Source organism: Ambystoma mexicanum, chromosome 1p (genome assembly GCF_040938575.1).
Source record: "Ambystoma mexicanum isolate Mex_15411 chromosome 1p, UKY_AmexF1_1, whole genome shotgun sequence".
NCBI classification, from domain to species: Eukaryota; Metazoa; Chordata; class Amphibia; order Caudata; family Ambystomatidae; genus Ambystoma; species Ambystoma mexicanum.
The window spans coordinates 315812281-315830457 of NC_090921.1; the positions used below are offsets into that span (position 1 = coordinate 315812281).

At 42.3% G+C, this 18177-nt stretch overlaps 1 protein-coding gene across 2 annotated transcripts in view; it reads left to right on the top strand.

Moving 5' to 3' along the window:
• LOC138569614 (uncharacterized protein KIAA1958-like) overlaps nucleotides 1–18177 on the top strand; it is a 182355-nt gene that overhangs the window by 73893 nt on the left and 90285 nt on the right. For both annotated transcript variants that reach the window (XM_069647756.1, XM_069647749.1), the window contains exon 3: nucleotides 16085–17370. In XM_069647756.1, the coding sequence (XP_069503857.1) occupies nucleotides 16095–17370 (1276 nt within the window). In that variant the 5' untranslated portion in view covers nucleotides 16085–16094. The remainder of the gene's footprint in view (nucleotides 1–16084; nucleotides 17371–18177) is intronic.

Here is an 18177-nt window from a genome sequence, read left to right on the forward strand (position 1 = left end):
ATCTGGGGAGTGCTTTCATATGACTTGAAATATGGATGAACATATAAAGAATGCAGATCACCTGAGGGGGGTGACAAAGATATGGATCCCAAGGAAGCTACAGTGTGAATAGAAGGTGGAGAAGATTGGGGAGGTGATCGAGGACTCGGCCAAAGGGGGGAATGTAGAGGAGCAGGTGGACGCATCATTACTAGCTCTCGCCCCCTCAACTCCATCATATTGGAACAGCAGAAGAGCCCTATGTGGGACACCAGGTATTACCCAAATACTGCATCAAGGGTATGAGAGAAAATATGCACTCAGACAACCATATCAAATGAGCCCCCACTCTGAAAGGGTGGAAGGATGTCTGCACACACCATCGGACCTCAAAGATCTATAAGTGAAATCGGACGAGGACCGAGTGACGTCATGAAGGAAAGACGTGAAATGCACCGAAACGATACGCAAATCCTTACGATTTGAAACGATCACTTACGAAACGATCACAAGAAATATGTAGGACGTTGGATATTTTGTACACCATCTGGGGAGTGCTTTCATATGACTTGAAGTATGGATGAACATATAAAGAATGCAGTTCACCTCAGGGGGGTGACAAAGATATGGATCCCAAGGAAGCTACAGTGTGAATAGAAGGTGGAGAAGATTGGGGAGGTGATCGAGGACTCGGCCAAAGGGGGGAATGTAGAGGAGCAGGTGGACGCATCATTACTAGCTCTCGCCCCCTCAACTCCATCATATTGGAACAGCAGATGAGCCCTATGTGGGACACCAGGTATTACCCAAATACTGCATCAAAGGTATGAGAGAAAATATGCACTCAGACAACCGTATCAAATGAGCCCCCACTCTGAAAGGGTGGAAGGATGTCTGCACACACCATCGGACCTCAAAGATCTATAAGTGAAATCGGACGAGGACCGAGTGACGTCATGAAGGAAAGAGGTGAAATGCACCGAAACGATACGCAAATCCTTAAAAAATAAAGATGTAACTGAAGTAATAAGAGAAACATGTAATCAGGTATGAAGAAATCATATGCACCAAAGAAATAAGTGAGTAAAGATGAAGTGAATGTATATAAGCAGAAACGCAAGGTAGTTGAGACATATAGAAGCTTGCTGCAGAAGAAAACATGGCTAAGGCGGCCATTAGAAAAAGGTGGATGTTGGACTCGTGTTGAAACCAATAAAGCTACCTCAGAGACAGACCAGGGCTACAGAGTCAGGAGATGCTTTGTGTGAGCAACATAGAAGAGCCAATTGGCCTGGCATCAAGGATGCCACATCAAAGAATAATTGAATGGCACAAAGGGAGTCAAGAGGATAGGCTAGGTACATAAGACATCTTTCTCAAGAAGAAAACATCTGCAAGTGCCAAGTATTGGACAATTAAAGATGCAAAAATCTTCTGTGAAGAAGAGCAACTAAGTCTCCAGAAGCCAAGAGGAGTAATGACACCCAGCTTAATTAAATCAAATAGCAATAAATAAAAGGTTGAAATGGAGAAAATCGTGGTCTCCTCACACGTGATTCAGAAGTCGAAAACAATGGCTATTCATTAAGCTCCAGATGAAGATAATGGTGTACCTACACTCCCTTAAAAGTCCCAGAACAGAGAACAGACTGCAAGGTCAACTTTAAAGAAGAAGCCTTGGCTTAAGGCCTAACCGATGGGAGATCATGGACTAATTGGGCAAGTGGGTAGAAGTCTGATGTTGTTCTCTGCACCTGAGTTTAATTTTGCTTACGTGCTGCTAACAAGCCGAAAGTCCAAGGTTGGGAGAGAATGCCAACCAATCGGAGGGTCTATTTAGCAACATGTTATAACATGTTGTACAGGCCAACCCGCTGCTGTTATTCTGCTATAATCTGAATTATACGTATTTAGAGGTGGCTCAAGGCATGCCTACCAGATAAGTGGCATCCAGCAATAGTACTAATACTTATGTGATATATAGGTACATATGTTCCCTTAACCAATCCCTCCCTTCAATACATTTTACAGTTTGCCTCGTAGGATGATTTCATAGATGACGCATATCGAGGTATAAAGCCTTTGTGTTGAGTGCGTGTACTACAGTTTGTTGTTCGCCAAATTGACCTACTTTATTCTCAGCTGATAATAAAGTAGTACTTTGCCATATTGTTTGAGTATGTCCGGTTATTTGGGTCTGAGACCATTATTGGTAATTCCATCTAGCACATCAGACGCATCAAGGTGCTAGAGCACAACACTTAGAAGAAACTATGAAGAGTAGTACATGTATCGCACTTGCAAGAAATTTGTGTAGGTTAGCATATGTATTGCTGTGAAGAACTTTGAAGGCTAGCACATGTACTGCTCTAAAAGTAATTGTTAAGGTAGCACATATACTGCACTCAGTAGATCTGTGAAGGGTAGACAGATTTGAGAATGGGCAGTGTGCTGCACTTAGATGGACTTGGGAGTTGGCACTTGTGTTGCACTTTATAATGATAGCCTGTCCATTGCACTCAAAGATATAATATGATAATCTATCCATTGCACGTAGAAGATCTATAAGTTAGCCATTGTAACACATAAATATTGCAAGTATCCTTGATATTGCTCTTAGAAAATGCCTGAAGGTGGCCCATTATAGAACTTACAAGTTATATAGTAAAACTATAAGTGTAGTTTGTCTATTGCGTTTAGTGAATCCTGCAAAACCAAAATCTTATGGTAGCATGTCTGTTCACGCCTAGAAGATGTACTAAAATAGTCGCTCTAGTGTGCTTAGAAGACTTTGAGGGTAACTTGTCCATAGTGCCAAGAAGAGCCTATGAGGATACAGTCTCGTTACACAGACGATCTGATCACAGCGAGATCAATGAAAAGCCCCATCTGAGTTTGAGGTACGTATAATGCACCAATACGGTTTACATCTGCCGCTGGCACGGCCATCCATCTACACACATTAGAATACAGCTACGACTCCCCCAACATGTTTTACTGGCATTTTTGGGCAAAGCCAACTTGAGTCTTATGACATGAAGGAGGGGTTGTGGTGGGGGAGTGCACACCAATGGGGCCTTGTGGGTACTACTGTGGCATGGAATTTTGTACTTGCATTAAGGGCAAAGGCAACAGGTAAGTGCTCTTATATATTGAGGCATGTTTCCTTACGGTGCCATGGCGTTTTCTGTACTGGTGTCAAGTCCAAAGGCAACATGATGAGTGCTCTTACAGAGGAGAAGTGAGGACATGTTTCCTTATTGTGGGATGGCATTTTTTTGTATTGGTGTCAAGGTCAAAGGCAAGATGGTGAGTGTTCTTACATGAGGGAGCATTTGTTCAGCCTTCAGTGCAATGTTTTCTTATTGTGGCTTAACATGTTTTACTGCCGTTCGGGGGGCTGGGGGATCAAATACCACATGAGATGTGGGGGGTATTTGAGTTGCCAGCAAGGACATATTTTCTTACTGCAGCATGGCTTTTCTTAGTTTGGGCTAGCGAAAACTATTGCATTAGAGTACATATAGGGAGAAATGGCATATGAGGAGGGATACACAGCTTGTATGCGGTGTATGGTTATTTTCCCACCCATTGACTGTCTATGGCCATGCTAATCCCTATGGCCAGTCCATCCCAGTTCTTGATCCTCCTTCCCGGGCCAGAACGCCTCCTCATGGGAACTCTTTGAACTCGCTTTAATCAAACCTTCCAATCAAACTTTGCACTCGAAGGACCTGCCAGTGTTTTTTCAAAGCAGTCTTCTGAGAGTTTATTACTTCATTGGAGTTCTAAACCCGCTACTGGTGTAATAAAAATGTCTTAAATGTCTGCCTTCAAAAAATCGATTTCTAAACGCTATGTGTGCTCTTCACGGAAGTCCCGTAAAAAACAAGCATTGGCAAAGCCAACAGTTTTGGGTTGTGTATAGGTATTGGGCATTTGCCAGGCACTGTCATTACATGCCATTGTACTGATACCATTTTGCACCAGTTACCATATATGGCCAGTTAATACCACTACCGCTGTGCCTGAAAGGTGCCTTTCCCATGCCTACACCAAAGCCCAAACTGTTGGCATTGCCAGTTTTACTGGTATTAAGGCTAAGCTAACAAGAGTATGTTCTTATGTGGAGATACTGGCATATATTGGCTGAACCAGCATGAACATATTTTGTTATAGTATCATTACTGGCACTTTGGGCAAAGCAAACATGAGTATGTTCTTATTTTGGAATACTGGTATATATATATATGTGCTGGATTATTTCAAAGTTATTCCTAACGCTGAGTCCCTAGCACAAAGTTAAATGACTCTATCTGTAAAAAATCTCCTATCAATTGGTTGACGGCCCGAGTAAGTGCTGCTGAGCCGACTACAAGGGATGTCGAGATCCTGACCCTATCCTCTCTAAAACACTTTCCTAGTGTCTATAAGTGCACACAGACATGGAGGTCGGTATTTTGTATTTAATCTTTCCGCCCCCACAGCGTGTGTCTTATCATTAAAACAAAGAGATGACTCTATGACCAATGGTCAATAGAGGTGTTTAAAAACAACAACCTATTTTCTCACCACTGTGATGTAGTGGAGAGAGAGTGTGTGGTGATAACTAGAGCAATTTCTTTTAACAAACCCTATTCTTTATTTATAAGGGTATTGAAGTCTGGGTTATCGGCCAGTACTCTTAAACAAACAGTCAACCGGTTTCAGCGGGATTCTTGAGTGGCCGCTTTCTTCAGGACGAATACTAGTTTAGAGTCTAGTGTTCTCAAGGTGTCTTCAATATTATGAACTGTTTGAGGGTATCTTCCGTGGTCCAGAATAGATAAAGTGGAATAATCCCTGATGATCCGGTCCGGATCGCACTACAAGAGGCGGCCAAAACAACGAACTAGAGTGAGAACAATTCGGGAGAGAAGAGAGAGCCACACATCTTCCTCACACAGAATTGCACGTTGAAAACAGAAAACAGGACTTTAATGCAGCTGAGGCCAAAAGACCCGCAGCATAAAACAAACTACATGTTTCAGTACTTCGACATATAGAGGATCAGGGATTATTCCACCTTATCTATTCTGGACCACGGAAAACACCCTCAAACACTTCATAATATTGAAGACACCTTGAGAACACTAGAATCTAAACTAGTATTCGTCATGAAGAAAGCGGCTACTCAAGAATCCCGCTGAAACCGGTTGACTGTTTGTTTAAGAGTACTGGCCGATAACCCAGACTTCAACGCCCTTATAAATAAAGAATAGGGTTTGTTAAAAGAAGCAGTAGTTTGTTTGTGCCTACACCTCTTTGCGCCAAATTTCTGATGTAAATGAATAAAAGTACGTAGTCAAGTTTCTTCAAGTATATTTTCTTAATTTATTTGATATATGTTCTGCCCATATGGATGACACGTGTTTCGGCGTTCCATTGGCGCCTTTTTCAAATCCGGGCCTTATTGAATGTAATGCGAATCTCTCTTTTCTTATTTCCGGGAATTAGTTTTTAGTTGAAGTGTATCACGGTAGTTCCAGGGTTAAATCCCACCTACAAAATTCTCTTGCTCATGCTCATCATGGTCCCCCGATGCTTGAGGCAGTGCGGCGAGTGTGTTGTCTGTGTCTGGCGGTGTAGAGGAGCTGCAGCAACCAGTCTTTCAACGCTGCTCATTTTGGAGGCGGACCTAACTATAAAAACACCGGACACACGCGGAGCGTCGCGGAGTGCGGCGAGTGTGTTGTCTGTGTCTGGCGGTGTAGAGGAGCTGCAGCAACCAGTCTTTCAACGCTGCTCATTTTGGAGGCGGACCTAACTATAAAAACACCGGACACACGCGGAGCGTCGCGGAGTGCGGCGAGTGTGTTGTCTGTGTCTGGCGGTGTAGAGGAGCTGCAGCAACCAGTCTTTCAACGCTGCTCATTTTGGAGGCGGACCTAACTATAAAAACACCGGACACACGCGGAGCGTCGCGGAGTGCGGCGAGTGTGTTGTCTGTGTCTGGCGGTGTAGAGGAGCTGCAGCAACCAGTCTTTCAACGCTGCTCATTTTGGAGGCGGACCTAACTATAAAAACACCGGACACACGCGGAGCGTCGCGGAGTGCGGCGAGTGTGTTGTCTGTGTCTGGCGGTGTAGAGGAGCTGCAGCAACCAGTCTTTCAACGCTGCTCATTTTGGAGGCGGACCTAACTATAAAAACACCGGACACACGCGGAGCGTCGCGGAGTGCGGCGAGTGTGTTGTCTGTGTCTGGCGGTGTAGAGGAGCTGCAGCAACCAGTCTTTCAACGCTGCTCATTTTGGAGGCGGACCTAACTATAAAAACACCGGACACACGCGGAGCGTCGCGGAGTGCGGCGAGTGTGTTGTCTGTGTCTGGCGGTGTAGAGGAGCTGCAGCAACCAGTCTTTCAACGCTGCTCATTTTGGAGGCGGACCTAACTATAAAAACACCGGACACACGCGGAGCGTCGCGGAGTGCGGCGAGTGTGTTGTCTGTGTTGCTTGGGGAGCGGGGGAACGTGGGAAAACTAAGCTCACAGTGAAGATAAGGTAAGACCTAACTAAGTTAAGACACTTAGTGAGAAATATAACTTACCCCGCGTTCCGTGCCCTAAGCCAGGCGCTCCAAACTCAATTACACGCCCTAGTGCTCCTTATCAATCTCTGTGAAATTGCGGCCGTGACTGCGGGGCGTTGCCCTTTGAACGGCCACATCTCATACCACAGATTCAACCAACTTCCCTCTCAAGACCCAGCCGTGACTGCGGGGTATGACCCTTGGAGCGGCTGTGACTCGTGTTTGTGAGGGATCTATTTTGGGATCTATTTTGGTTTGATCATACAACGACACTAGTAACTTAAATCAAAGCACGGGCGACAATATCACTTGACATTAAGGATTTGAAGAGTGTGATCGCTGGATGCAAACCGGTGGATATTTTTTGCGATCCAAAATGTCCACAAACTTGAAAATATCAAGTACGTCCCTGACTTTAAAATCTACACCCAAAAACATCTCGAAAGTTAATATTTTGAAGAGGAAGGTGCGTAATCAATCCCTGGATACTGTCAATAAGAAATCGTGTGAAGGAGATATTCGCGACTTCTGTAAACCAAAAAAATATAATAAGGAGAACATCTTGGACACCTATAATACTTTCATAACGGACACGCAACTCAGAACGGTTGTGGAACAAATAATAACAGACACAGAACACATATCGGTTAATTCATCAAGTGCCCCCATTTCTCAACATAAAAACGAGATGCATAAAGCGGACAAAACTGGGTCATTTGATGTATCTCAAGATCCAAGTCAGTCAGAAGGTTCAGTTATTCTAATCAAGGATCAGATTCAGTTTGACGAAAAATTATCCAACTCATTTAACAACTTAAAATTGAATAAAGCTACCGCGGTTCTAAAAGACGAGAGACAAAAGATCACTCAAACAGTCACAAAGAACAAGGAATTACTATATGATGAACAAGGGACAAGCGTGAATTCAATCAATCAATGTAATAAAGAAAAAGCCACATCACTGAGTCGGTTCCTATTGACCTTGAAGAAAGAGAAGAAGGGTCAAGTCTACTTTTAGACGAATTGTCAGCCATAGCTTCGACATCTATGTATTCAGACAAGGATAACAGTCTGTATAAATCGCCGAGCTTATATGATAAATCAGGAAATACGACACATATGTCCCTAGCTGGACTAGCAAATGAAGGGAAGACGTCCCCCAACCATAACAATAATAATTCACCATGTGCAAGATCAACACAGGAACCATTATTCCAACATAATCTATTGGAAATAACTCTCAATTCACTGCATATGACAATAGTCACACTAACAAAGCTCTTCGAATCTATGGACTCTAAACTAGTAAAACAAGCCAAGCAACTGGATCAATTAGTTAAATGGATGCACAATGTGATGAGTAACCAGGCCACTGTGCCTTGGGGTACAGATAAATTGAGATCGACTGCTGTGCCCAAAGAGAAGGCCTACCAAAAAATACCACAAATCAAGCATGTGATTAAAGAAGCTCTCCCTCAAGAGTCTTTACACAACTCTGTCATAATTATCGAAAATGCGGATGATCTATCACAAGACCAGATTCAAAATGTTGTTGATATACCTGCCCAGACAAAGAATGTTGCACCCCTTGCTGCGCATATGCAATCTAATTATAGTAAGTCAACTTCAGCCATAAAAGACAAGAAACTGTCACAGTCTCCTAATAGAGCAATGTACAATCTATTTCAAAACACCAAATCAACGACAGACAAAATAGATTGTGGTTCAATCTGCAAAAAAACTAAAAACCAGGAACGACTGGCAATACGCTCAAGGGCCAACATTAAACACCTCATTAAACGGCTAATTCCAAAAATGAAAGGTAATTCAAGGATACCATTCAACAAGCCCGTAAAAAAATTCAAAAGCAAAAGTACTGAGTTACTATCTGAAATCCCCGACAATAGTGGCAAAGACTATCTACCGCTGAATCAGCTCATCGCTACTATTGAAGAAAATGATCCCCCTAATGAAACATCGAAAAAAGATACGCGAACTGATCCAGCAATGGTTCCAATTTTAATTCAAGATGCTAAAGCACAATCTTTAATAACAAAACAAGTCACCCATGTGTCGACCCTTTGCAACCCAATAACGACAATATCGATGGCTGGTGGCCCCTCCTTGGATAGCTGTTCTAAACGAGATGCACTAAACAGTGCAAAGCAAGATGGAGAGAATTCTTCAATACTGGCCGACATCAAATCCCAGATTGAAAATTCAATAAAGACCTACCGTGAGATGCAACAATCAATGAAAAGCACATCTCAGCCAAAAAACAATCAGCTGACTGTGCCAATGGCTACTATAAATTCTCGTGATGTGAATCCCCATACCTTACAAAAAGAACAAGTCACTCAAGTAATTAATGTGAATTCCCAATCATTACAACAAGACCAAGCCATTCAAGAAAGACGACAAGTCCAAACAACTCAGCAATCTCAACTTGCCTTATACAACCAAGCAGTGCAGCAGTTGTTACCAAGCTCTAACCAAAATGTCAATTTAAAGCGTGACACATCAAATGAGAGTGGAAACTATCCTCATCTGCAAGAATGTTCGACTCAACAGGAGATGACCATAAAGTATAATAGTCAGCATCCCCAAGACAACCGGGAAAGACAACATCTTCAGCCATGTGAGAAACAGCAGCCAAAAGCAGCTTGCATAGACACACTAATAGCGAAAGCAATTGAAAATTATTTCAATTTGAACATGAAGCAGCCACTTCGAGCTAGTAAAACAACCACAGAACTAGATTGTAATCTCACAGCTCCTAAACTGCAAGATTCTGAAAAAAGACAGGTACTGGCGAATCAGAAAGAGAATAGTGCCAGGGGTGGCATTGGATCTCAGGCAATAAAAAAACAAAAATGGCTCAATCAACATAGATTGATCCTCAAATGTCGACCTGCTCCATACCCAGAATACATACTCAATCGAGCTAGTATTCTGGCAATCTGTGAAGACATCGATGCTCTTCGTGACATCACCTCAATTGATATCGATCAAGTTGAATTTCTCAATGATCACGATAAATCCATGGTGAGACTCTGGCTGCCTTCAAACTTGACAAGAAATACTCTATGGCAAGCTCGATTGGGACTATTTGCCTTGGGGTTTGTGTTAGCCAGAGATCCCATGTGCTTAGATGAAAGAGGGAATATAACCCTAGAATCCAAAAACAACTACATGAAACAACATGATCAGGAACATTGTATCCAATTTAATGAAATTACCAACTCAAATTCAGCCAAAATCTATCAAGCTCCAATCTATGATGAAGAGGAAAAATCATAACAAAGAAAGGAATCAAGGACACTTTCACTAATCAGCTGGAACACGTGTGGTCACAGCCACTTATTTCAACATACTGCAGAAGTCCTAAAATCGCATGATATCATACTGCTGCAGGAAACATGGCTAACAAAAAAACCCATATGGGAGGACCATACTGTTATATTAAATCCAGCTATTTCAAGGCAATGCGGAAGACCTTCCTCAGGTCTGATGATAATCACCAAGAATCATAAGAATTGGAGTCTAAGTGACTGGGCCTCTCCGAATCCCTATTTGCAACTGGTCAAATTGAACACGAGTGGGAATGTCTTTGCATTACTTAACATCTATCGAAATCCGAAAGGCATTGGGGATGACAATTTTTTTCTGGAGTTAGAACTCCTTTTGAATTTAATCTCAGACGCTTCCGACATCACCTCAATTTTTGTAGCTGGAGATTTAAATTTGCAGCTTCTACCTAATCATAATTTGAAATATAATCTTACTTGTCTAAGACTAAAGACTCTAATGAAAACTCGGAAATTGATCATGTGCAATGGCTCAATATCAGGCGATTTGGCACCAAAAAATACCTGGTGCAGAGGAAATGCATCCTCCATAATTGATTATGTTTTTGTGGACTCACTTACTTTTTACAGGGCAACTACCTTTCAAATTCTGCCGCAAACAAGTAGTGATCACAATGTCTTGAACCTAAAATGGAATGTCAAAACGAATGTGCCGCAAGCCAACCAAAGATTTGAACACATAGTGTCAACCAACAATGCCCGTTCACGATTGGTTTGGAATAGGAAGAACTTAGAAGCATACTGCGCAACAATTGAAGCAAACATACACAGTGACTACACAGTCCATCTTCAGTTATTTGAAGTAGCCTACAAGAATAGAAAGCTTGATTTCGCAAAATCCAAGCATCAAAGCGATATGATAATACAACAGAAAAAAACCACATTAAGGAAAAACCGAAAGGCAATTCTACGTTCTAATTGTGTTGACAAATACCAGAAGGTAAAATCACTCAACTGTCAATACACCAATTGGCTAAAAGGTTATCGTTGTACCTTGTATCAAAAGGATGGGGAATCCATGTTGCAAAATAGTAGGAACAAAAATACTGGTCAAATGTGGGCACTTCTCAACGACGCCCTGAATTCAACACAAAAGGCAGCTCAAATAAATGGAGTAAGTGAAAATCAATGGATAGACCACTTCACCAACATGTACCAGAAAGAGCTGTGTCATCCAACTAATGTTGTTAGACAGAATACCAATTATAGTGGGCTACAAATTGAAGAAGACGATGTATTACTCTACATAAAAAGGCTCTCAAATTCACGTGCACCAGGGCCAGATGGTATGAGCAATTTCATGTTCAAACAAGCTCCGATACAATGGGCTAAGATCTTGACGTTGATTTTCAATCAAATCATTTATAATGCCTCAATCCCGGACTCATGGAAAAAGGCCATCATTATACCAATTTTTAAAAAAGGAGACCGCTCACTTCCAAAGAACTATAGGCCCATTTCACTATTGGATGCATCTGGTAAATTATTCTCTAAATTCATTCTAAGAGACTTTAACAAATGGACACTTGAAGCAGATGTCAGAGACCCTTTCCAAACCGGATTCGTAGCGGGTATGGGAACGTCTATTAACTTGTTCATGTTAACAGCTATTATTGAGCATCACAAAGTAATCAAACAACCATTATACTTCATATTCATAGATCTACGAGCCGCGTTTGACTCTGTGTCACGTGAACTATTAATCCAAAAACTAATTCGATCAAGATGTCCAAGTTATATCATACAATTAATAGAAGATCTCCATACTAACAACTCTATACAAATTCGACTCACAAATGAAGGCAAATTATCTCAACCTATCAAAACATTCCGTGGAGTGAGACAAGGCCGCACTCTAGCATCAGCACTCTTTAATTTTTTTATTTCAGACATTGGTCAGTCGTTTGAAAACATTTTCATTGATTCTCCAAAATTAAAGAATAAAGCTATTCCCTTTCTGATGTACGCAGATGATTATGTCTAAAACACCGAAGGGACTACAAAAGTCTTTGGACGCAATCATTAATTACACTTACAATAACTATTTAAGCATTAATCATGAGAAAACCAAGGTGATGACCTTTAATGTCAATCATAAATCGTCTAGAACAATGAGTAACTGGAACATCGAGGGAGAAACTCTCAAAATAGTAAATCACTATAATTATCTGGGCGCACAAATATTTTCAAAAGATCAAGTTATGACATACAAACAACAACAAAAAGACAAAGTGATCACTTTTATTCAGCAATCAAAAATAATTACAAGAAAATATGGAAAGTTCACTCTGGTCCCGGTCCTATCATTCTATAAACAAAAAGTTACACCAATTTTGCTTTATTCATCAGAATCAAGACCGGTTATGACCGACAAATTTTGGAACTCCTTGGAATCAAAGTATTGGCGCAGTGTTCTCCAGCTGCCATCATCAACGCCACTAGCCATCATCAGACATGAATTGGGACTCATCTCCCTACATTTCAGATACATATGGCTAATAATAGCATTATTCCGGAAATGCTTACTGGCAGTGAAAGATACATCGGTCCTGGGCATACTGTCTGATTACATCTTTGGCTCCAATGATAGCTTCATACAAAAATGGCGAAACATAGTCATTGACACATTGGCTCTGATTGATGTTGCTCTATCCAGTTTACTTCAAAATCCGGATCATATCAAAACGAGACTATTCGAAAGAGATTGGAATAACACCAGAGACAAATGCACTAAGTATTGTGATTATGATTCGACAACCTTCACAAACAAAAAGCATTCGTACCCAGAACGCTATCTAATCAAATTTCCATCAATCAAATATCGAAATGAGTTACTACGGCTAAGATTTAACATATGGCCAACGAGACAAGTGTTGGCCCGTCGCAATCTCATCAATAAAGAACAAGCGTTCTGCAGATTTTGTCGACAACAAGATACCATTGAAACATTGAGACATCTGCTCACCGAATGTGAATTTCTTCTACAATTTCGTGTTAAATATTTCAGACATCTAACTGAGCCATTTGGGGTCACTACATCTGATGTACTATGGAGAACTATATATTCTGGGATATCAGTAGCTGTGTCAATTGGGGCAATGGCCTTTCTAGAGGAGCTGAAGCTTGAACAAAATCAAGTGGAGCAATAACATGATCATCACAGTACTAAACAAAAGATAGACCTATCAGAAGTTTGACCCCTTGCCAAAAAAAGATATGCTAAAAAAGATATGTATATATTGTTAAAATGATTTTCAAAAAAAGTTTTTATTTTAAACTTAAGATATTGAAAAGTTGTATATTTCAACTATATCAATAAAAAAAAAAAATAAAAAAATACAAAATACCCGACCTGCATGTCTCTGTGCACTTATAGACACTAGGAAAGTGTTTTAGAGAGGATAGGGTCAGGATCTCGACATCCCTTGCAGTCGGCTCTGCAGCACTTACTCGGGCCAACAACCCATTGATAGGAGATTTTTTACAGATAGGGTCATTTAACTTGCGCTAGGGACTCAGCGTTAGGAATAACTTTGAAATAATCCAGCCTTCTGTTATTATGTGTTACAATACTGAGGTATAAACGGGAGGCAAATGCCTTTCAACTCCTTTTTGTAGTTACTTCATATATATATGTGCACCAGCATGGTCATGTATGGGTACAATTAGTATGAAAGGTTTTCTACACGTGCCGAGTACTGCCATATATTGGGAGAAGGCATTATAAAAATGTGTTGGGAAATACTTCTGTGCATTGTTGGTCACTTAGTATTTACCGGATTTTCTTCCCATGTCTTACCCTACAATACCATGTGGCCTTTAACCCAATTTGTCACAGAAAGTGTACTGTAAAATGCACCATTTTAACCCAATATTTAAAACATTTTCTCAGGGGGGCAAAGCCCTCAAACCCATCTTGATGCGTTTTCGCCGCCTTGCTACTCGTTCGGCCGGAGGCAGAACAAACTCCTTTTCCTTTTGCGGGCTCTCCTTGGGTTGAGCCCTACTGCATTAGATCCAGGCCCCACTTGTTAGACAATCCTGGCTACGCCTCTGCATGGGTATAGTGTGCAAGCATTTTCAGCACATCTCTATCAACTGAAGCTGTAGTTTCTGCATCAGCAATGACTGTCCGGAAGCATTGTTTGTCCAGTCTGCGCTTGGGGTCAGTTTCCTCTCACAGGAGAGTACAAGGACACCGTCCCTTTTCTCCAGAAGAATACTAAAATAATAGTATAAAGGGGCTGTTGGAGAACTACTTTGCTGCATAGCAGAAATCCTTTCTTTACTGTCCATTGACCATGGTGGTCTCGAAGCTTATGCGGCATACATTTGCGCCAATGCATAAGTCCGAATTTAAACATACTTCTTAGAAGTCGTCTTGTTAGATTGGCAATAATATTAGCAAGCATCTTGACAAAAATCCAACAATTTACAGCTACAGAACTATATATACATTTCTTGAGGATCAGGTTTGGCTTACAAGCAGGTCCAAATGTATTCCTAAATTGCAGTTTGAATTCCATTTGAATCAATCAGTGTTATTCCCTACATTCTTCCAACAGATAAGCCACTCAATACACTTGTTCTGAAATGAATTGTTTGTTATATGGCCCGAGCAAAGGAATATGGAAGATGGGGCATCTAATAAGGCCAGCACAGCGCTATGCAAGGGGTTGGAAAGCGAACAACCCCTGTATTGCTCTTTTTCATTCTATGGCAGGGGTCTGCAACACATCTCTCGACCTGTTTTAGATTATAACTCCCATGATATGCCACCATTGTCACTGATGGCTTGGGCTGATGGGAGTTGTAGTCTAGAACATCTGGAGCAAGGCTGTAGACCAATGTCTGATGCAAAGAGATTCACTGTTAGAAGATTGATTATACACCCCACCATAGATGTAGCAGCCACCACATCTAAGTTGACAGGAGTTTATTGCGTGATGTATGTAAGTAGCAATATGGAGAAGACCACCTGGTAGTGATGGGCACAACATAAATGCTTAATACCTTAACGTAGCATTGACCAAACACTGCTGTTAAGACATTGAAGTCAGAAGAGAAGCAACGGTGGGACAAGAGGTTTTAAACAGATTGTGTGTAATGAAATGTCTAGTGGTTTTGTCTAGTGCACTTCAGTCATTTTGGTGGCCTTGCTGTGCATGGGCCTGTAAGAAAGGAGGGGTGATGTCAGTGAGTTAGAGGGTCAGGCAGGTGTAGATCGTGAAGTGTTGATGGTTGAAGGCCGGTAGATTGTAATTGGGTAGTGGCAGAGACACTTGGGTGTTTGTTTCACCCAGAAGGGTGAGGACATGATCGGTCCATTGAGGTCAGCATTGCCAGGATCTAGTTGCAGTCTAAATGTGTGTTAGATTTGTGGATCTGTAAAAAATCCAAAACTAGACTTGAAAGAATGTTGCTTAGTACTCCAGCTTTGATACCTTCCGCAGACCGACTAACACCTCACTCTCTTGCCCAACGGACTAACACCTCACTCTCTTGCCCAACGGACTAACACCTCACTCTCTTGCCCAACGGACTAACACCTCACTCTCTTGCCCAAGGGAGCATCGGCAGTAGAAGAAATACGCAGCATATTTGAGTGTGTAGATGGCCCCTGGGACAGAGTGAATGCTGCATTGGCTGGCCCTGGAAAGGGCTTCAGGTCATGCATAATCTACTGAATGCAAGAGAAGTAATTTAAAACTGCTGTGTAAAAAAAAATACTCAGTGTTCACAGCCCGAGGTCAGCGAAGATTCACCTTATATTGATCTATCAATTGTAAATTGCATTGGGTTATTTATAACGCACTTAACACCCAGAGGTTTCTAAGCGGGGACCGGGGATCGAACCTGTTTTGCTTAGCGTCGTCTTGTTTCCAAAGGGAGCGCGCTGCCCCTGAGCTATCCTCCCAAGACTGGCCACTGTTGGAGGCCAATGTTGGGAAAAGATAATTACAGGAAAGTAACTGTTTTCATCTTGGATGAAGCTGCCCTTTAAAAGAAAAGGCAAGGAAAGGAAAAATGTTTAAGGCTTTAAAAATAGAGCTAGAACAGTGATTTTCGCTATAGAGAATGTGATTTTTAAACTGTAATGAAATGCTGCTCGTCGTTTATGTTGGATCTATAAACTAAGGGCCATCTAACAAATGTTTCTTTTGCAGGCGGGGGAGCATGTTAAATGAGATGGACAGTGCAATAAACACAACTGAAGTTGACCTATCAAATCTAATGACGTGGGCACACACTCATGGAACGATATGTAGTCAAATCCCAACCTTGGAAAATGTGCAGCAAGCCAGGGCTCGCCACCGGGACAACACTGTACTGTGGATATGTGCCGGAGGACACGCCTACAATTGGCCCTGCCGAGGATCCGTATTTGGAAGCTTGGAAGAAAAGGAAGACAAAGGGGAAAGGAAGAAACGGCGCACTTCTTATGACATGTGGCAGGGAGAACGTTCTTCCTTGGGGAAAAAGTGCAAAATCGTCTCCGAGAAGACCCAAACCATGAAGTCCAGCCGCAAGTCTACTGCTTCAGGCAAAGGGCCAGAAGACGGCATGTTCTATGTAATGTGCAACCCCCTTTCTCTAAAAGACCATCTAAATGCGCCCCCAGATCGCCAGAAAGAGTGGGAGATTGAATCAGGCGGTTCCTGCCCTTGCTCCACACCCAACCTACACTGCCAAGATGCCTCCTGCTACCGCAAAACATATGTCGAGGATGGAGAAGCAGAAAGCCAAGAAGTCAAAGAAGAAATAATCGATGAGAGCCTTTTTGAAACAGATGAGGAAGGCCAGAGCTCCCAAGCAGCTGGGAAAACCATTGGCGACTCATGGAGCAAGGATGTTTACTCGGAAGGAGAGTTTCAGGAGTCAGAGCACAGACAGGGCAGCCCACCAACCAATACAACCCCCAGCTCTGACGTGATACACTCGGAGTCGACTTCACCACTTGCACTGTTACACAAGCCTAATAGCCACAATGGGGCCAAAACAGACAGCAGCTTGCCTGACCCTGAAGGGACCAGCTTGAGCCCAGCGACCATCTTGAATTCAGACAACCACAGTGACATCATCTCACAAAATGAAATCATGGAAGTGGCTCAGGCTTCAATTGCCGTAGGAAAGTCTTCCATCACAAGATCCCCAAAACAGTTCCGATCATGTAGCCCCAGGCGGTTAGATCAACATATTGTGGAAGGCGAATCTGAGGCAGGTCTTAAGGGACTGGAAGTCGCGTGCCATGTACCCTGCTCTGACAGCTCCAGTGACACCATGCCAGAGCTTGTGGCATTGAGTCCTGCAGAGACAGGAATTCTGGAAGTGACCGAACTAGGGACCCCTGATCAATCAAAGCTGCACCCAAGAAACTTCAGCATTGTCACTAACCTGTGTACCTCAGAGAGCAACCTTGGCGAAAAGAGCATGTTCCAAACCTCAAACAAAAGTAAGGGTTCTCATTTTCTTCTCTCCTTTCTAAATTTTCTTTGTATTTGTCCCTTTTTAAGATCCAACCAACCCAGGGTCACCATCACAATTCCCTAGCCAGACAACCACCCGTAGGCCAATCCTAGTAGATTGGCCTAGAGGGGTTTGGGAAACTAAAAACAGAAACCTATTTGTGCGTCATCATTGGGTCCATGTTTCCTTTTCACCTTTTCTGACCGACTGCTGAGACTGATGCTAGAGTGCCCAATATGGGTGAGAAGCAGACTCTCAGCCCCCTTCATGATTTAGCTCATTCTAAAGCCTGACCGGTCACTATGTGTCACTGCTGCAGCTGTGTCTGCTTACTACACCCACAGAGAGCATCTACATTGTTTTCTTGTGACAGAGAGGAAATCTGCAGGCCCACCTCTGGAAATCCAGCAAGTACAACACTCTACTTGGTTTTACTGTGCCACTGATGTGATGTACTGCAACCTCTCCTCCATTCTTGAATCCAGACTAGACACCAAGTACCTCATTATGAGTTTACTGGCATTACCTGTGTTAATACCATCTAACCTTTGCTGCAGCGGGTAATGGTAATCCTTTGCCTAAATAGGTTTTTTAGTTGCTGGCCACTCTGAAATTCCATAAGCCTTCTTTGGGGAGTGGCTTCTATTGCTGCATGTGGAAATGCTGCCCGCAGCTTTACCCCCATTTTGAGTTGGGGTGTTACCACCACTCACAGGCAGGTGATTTTCATGCCCTAAGGGTTTCCATACCCATAATCAGAGGGGTGGTAGAACAGGCATTATTTGGAGATACT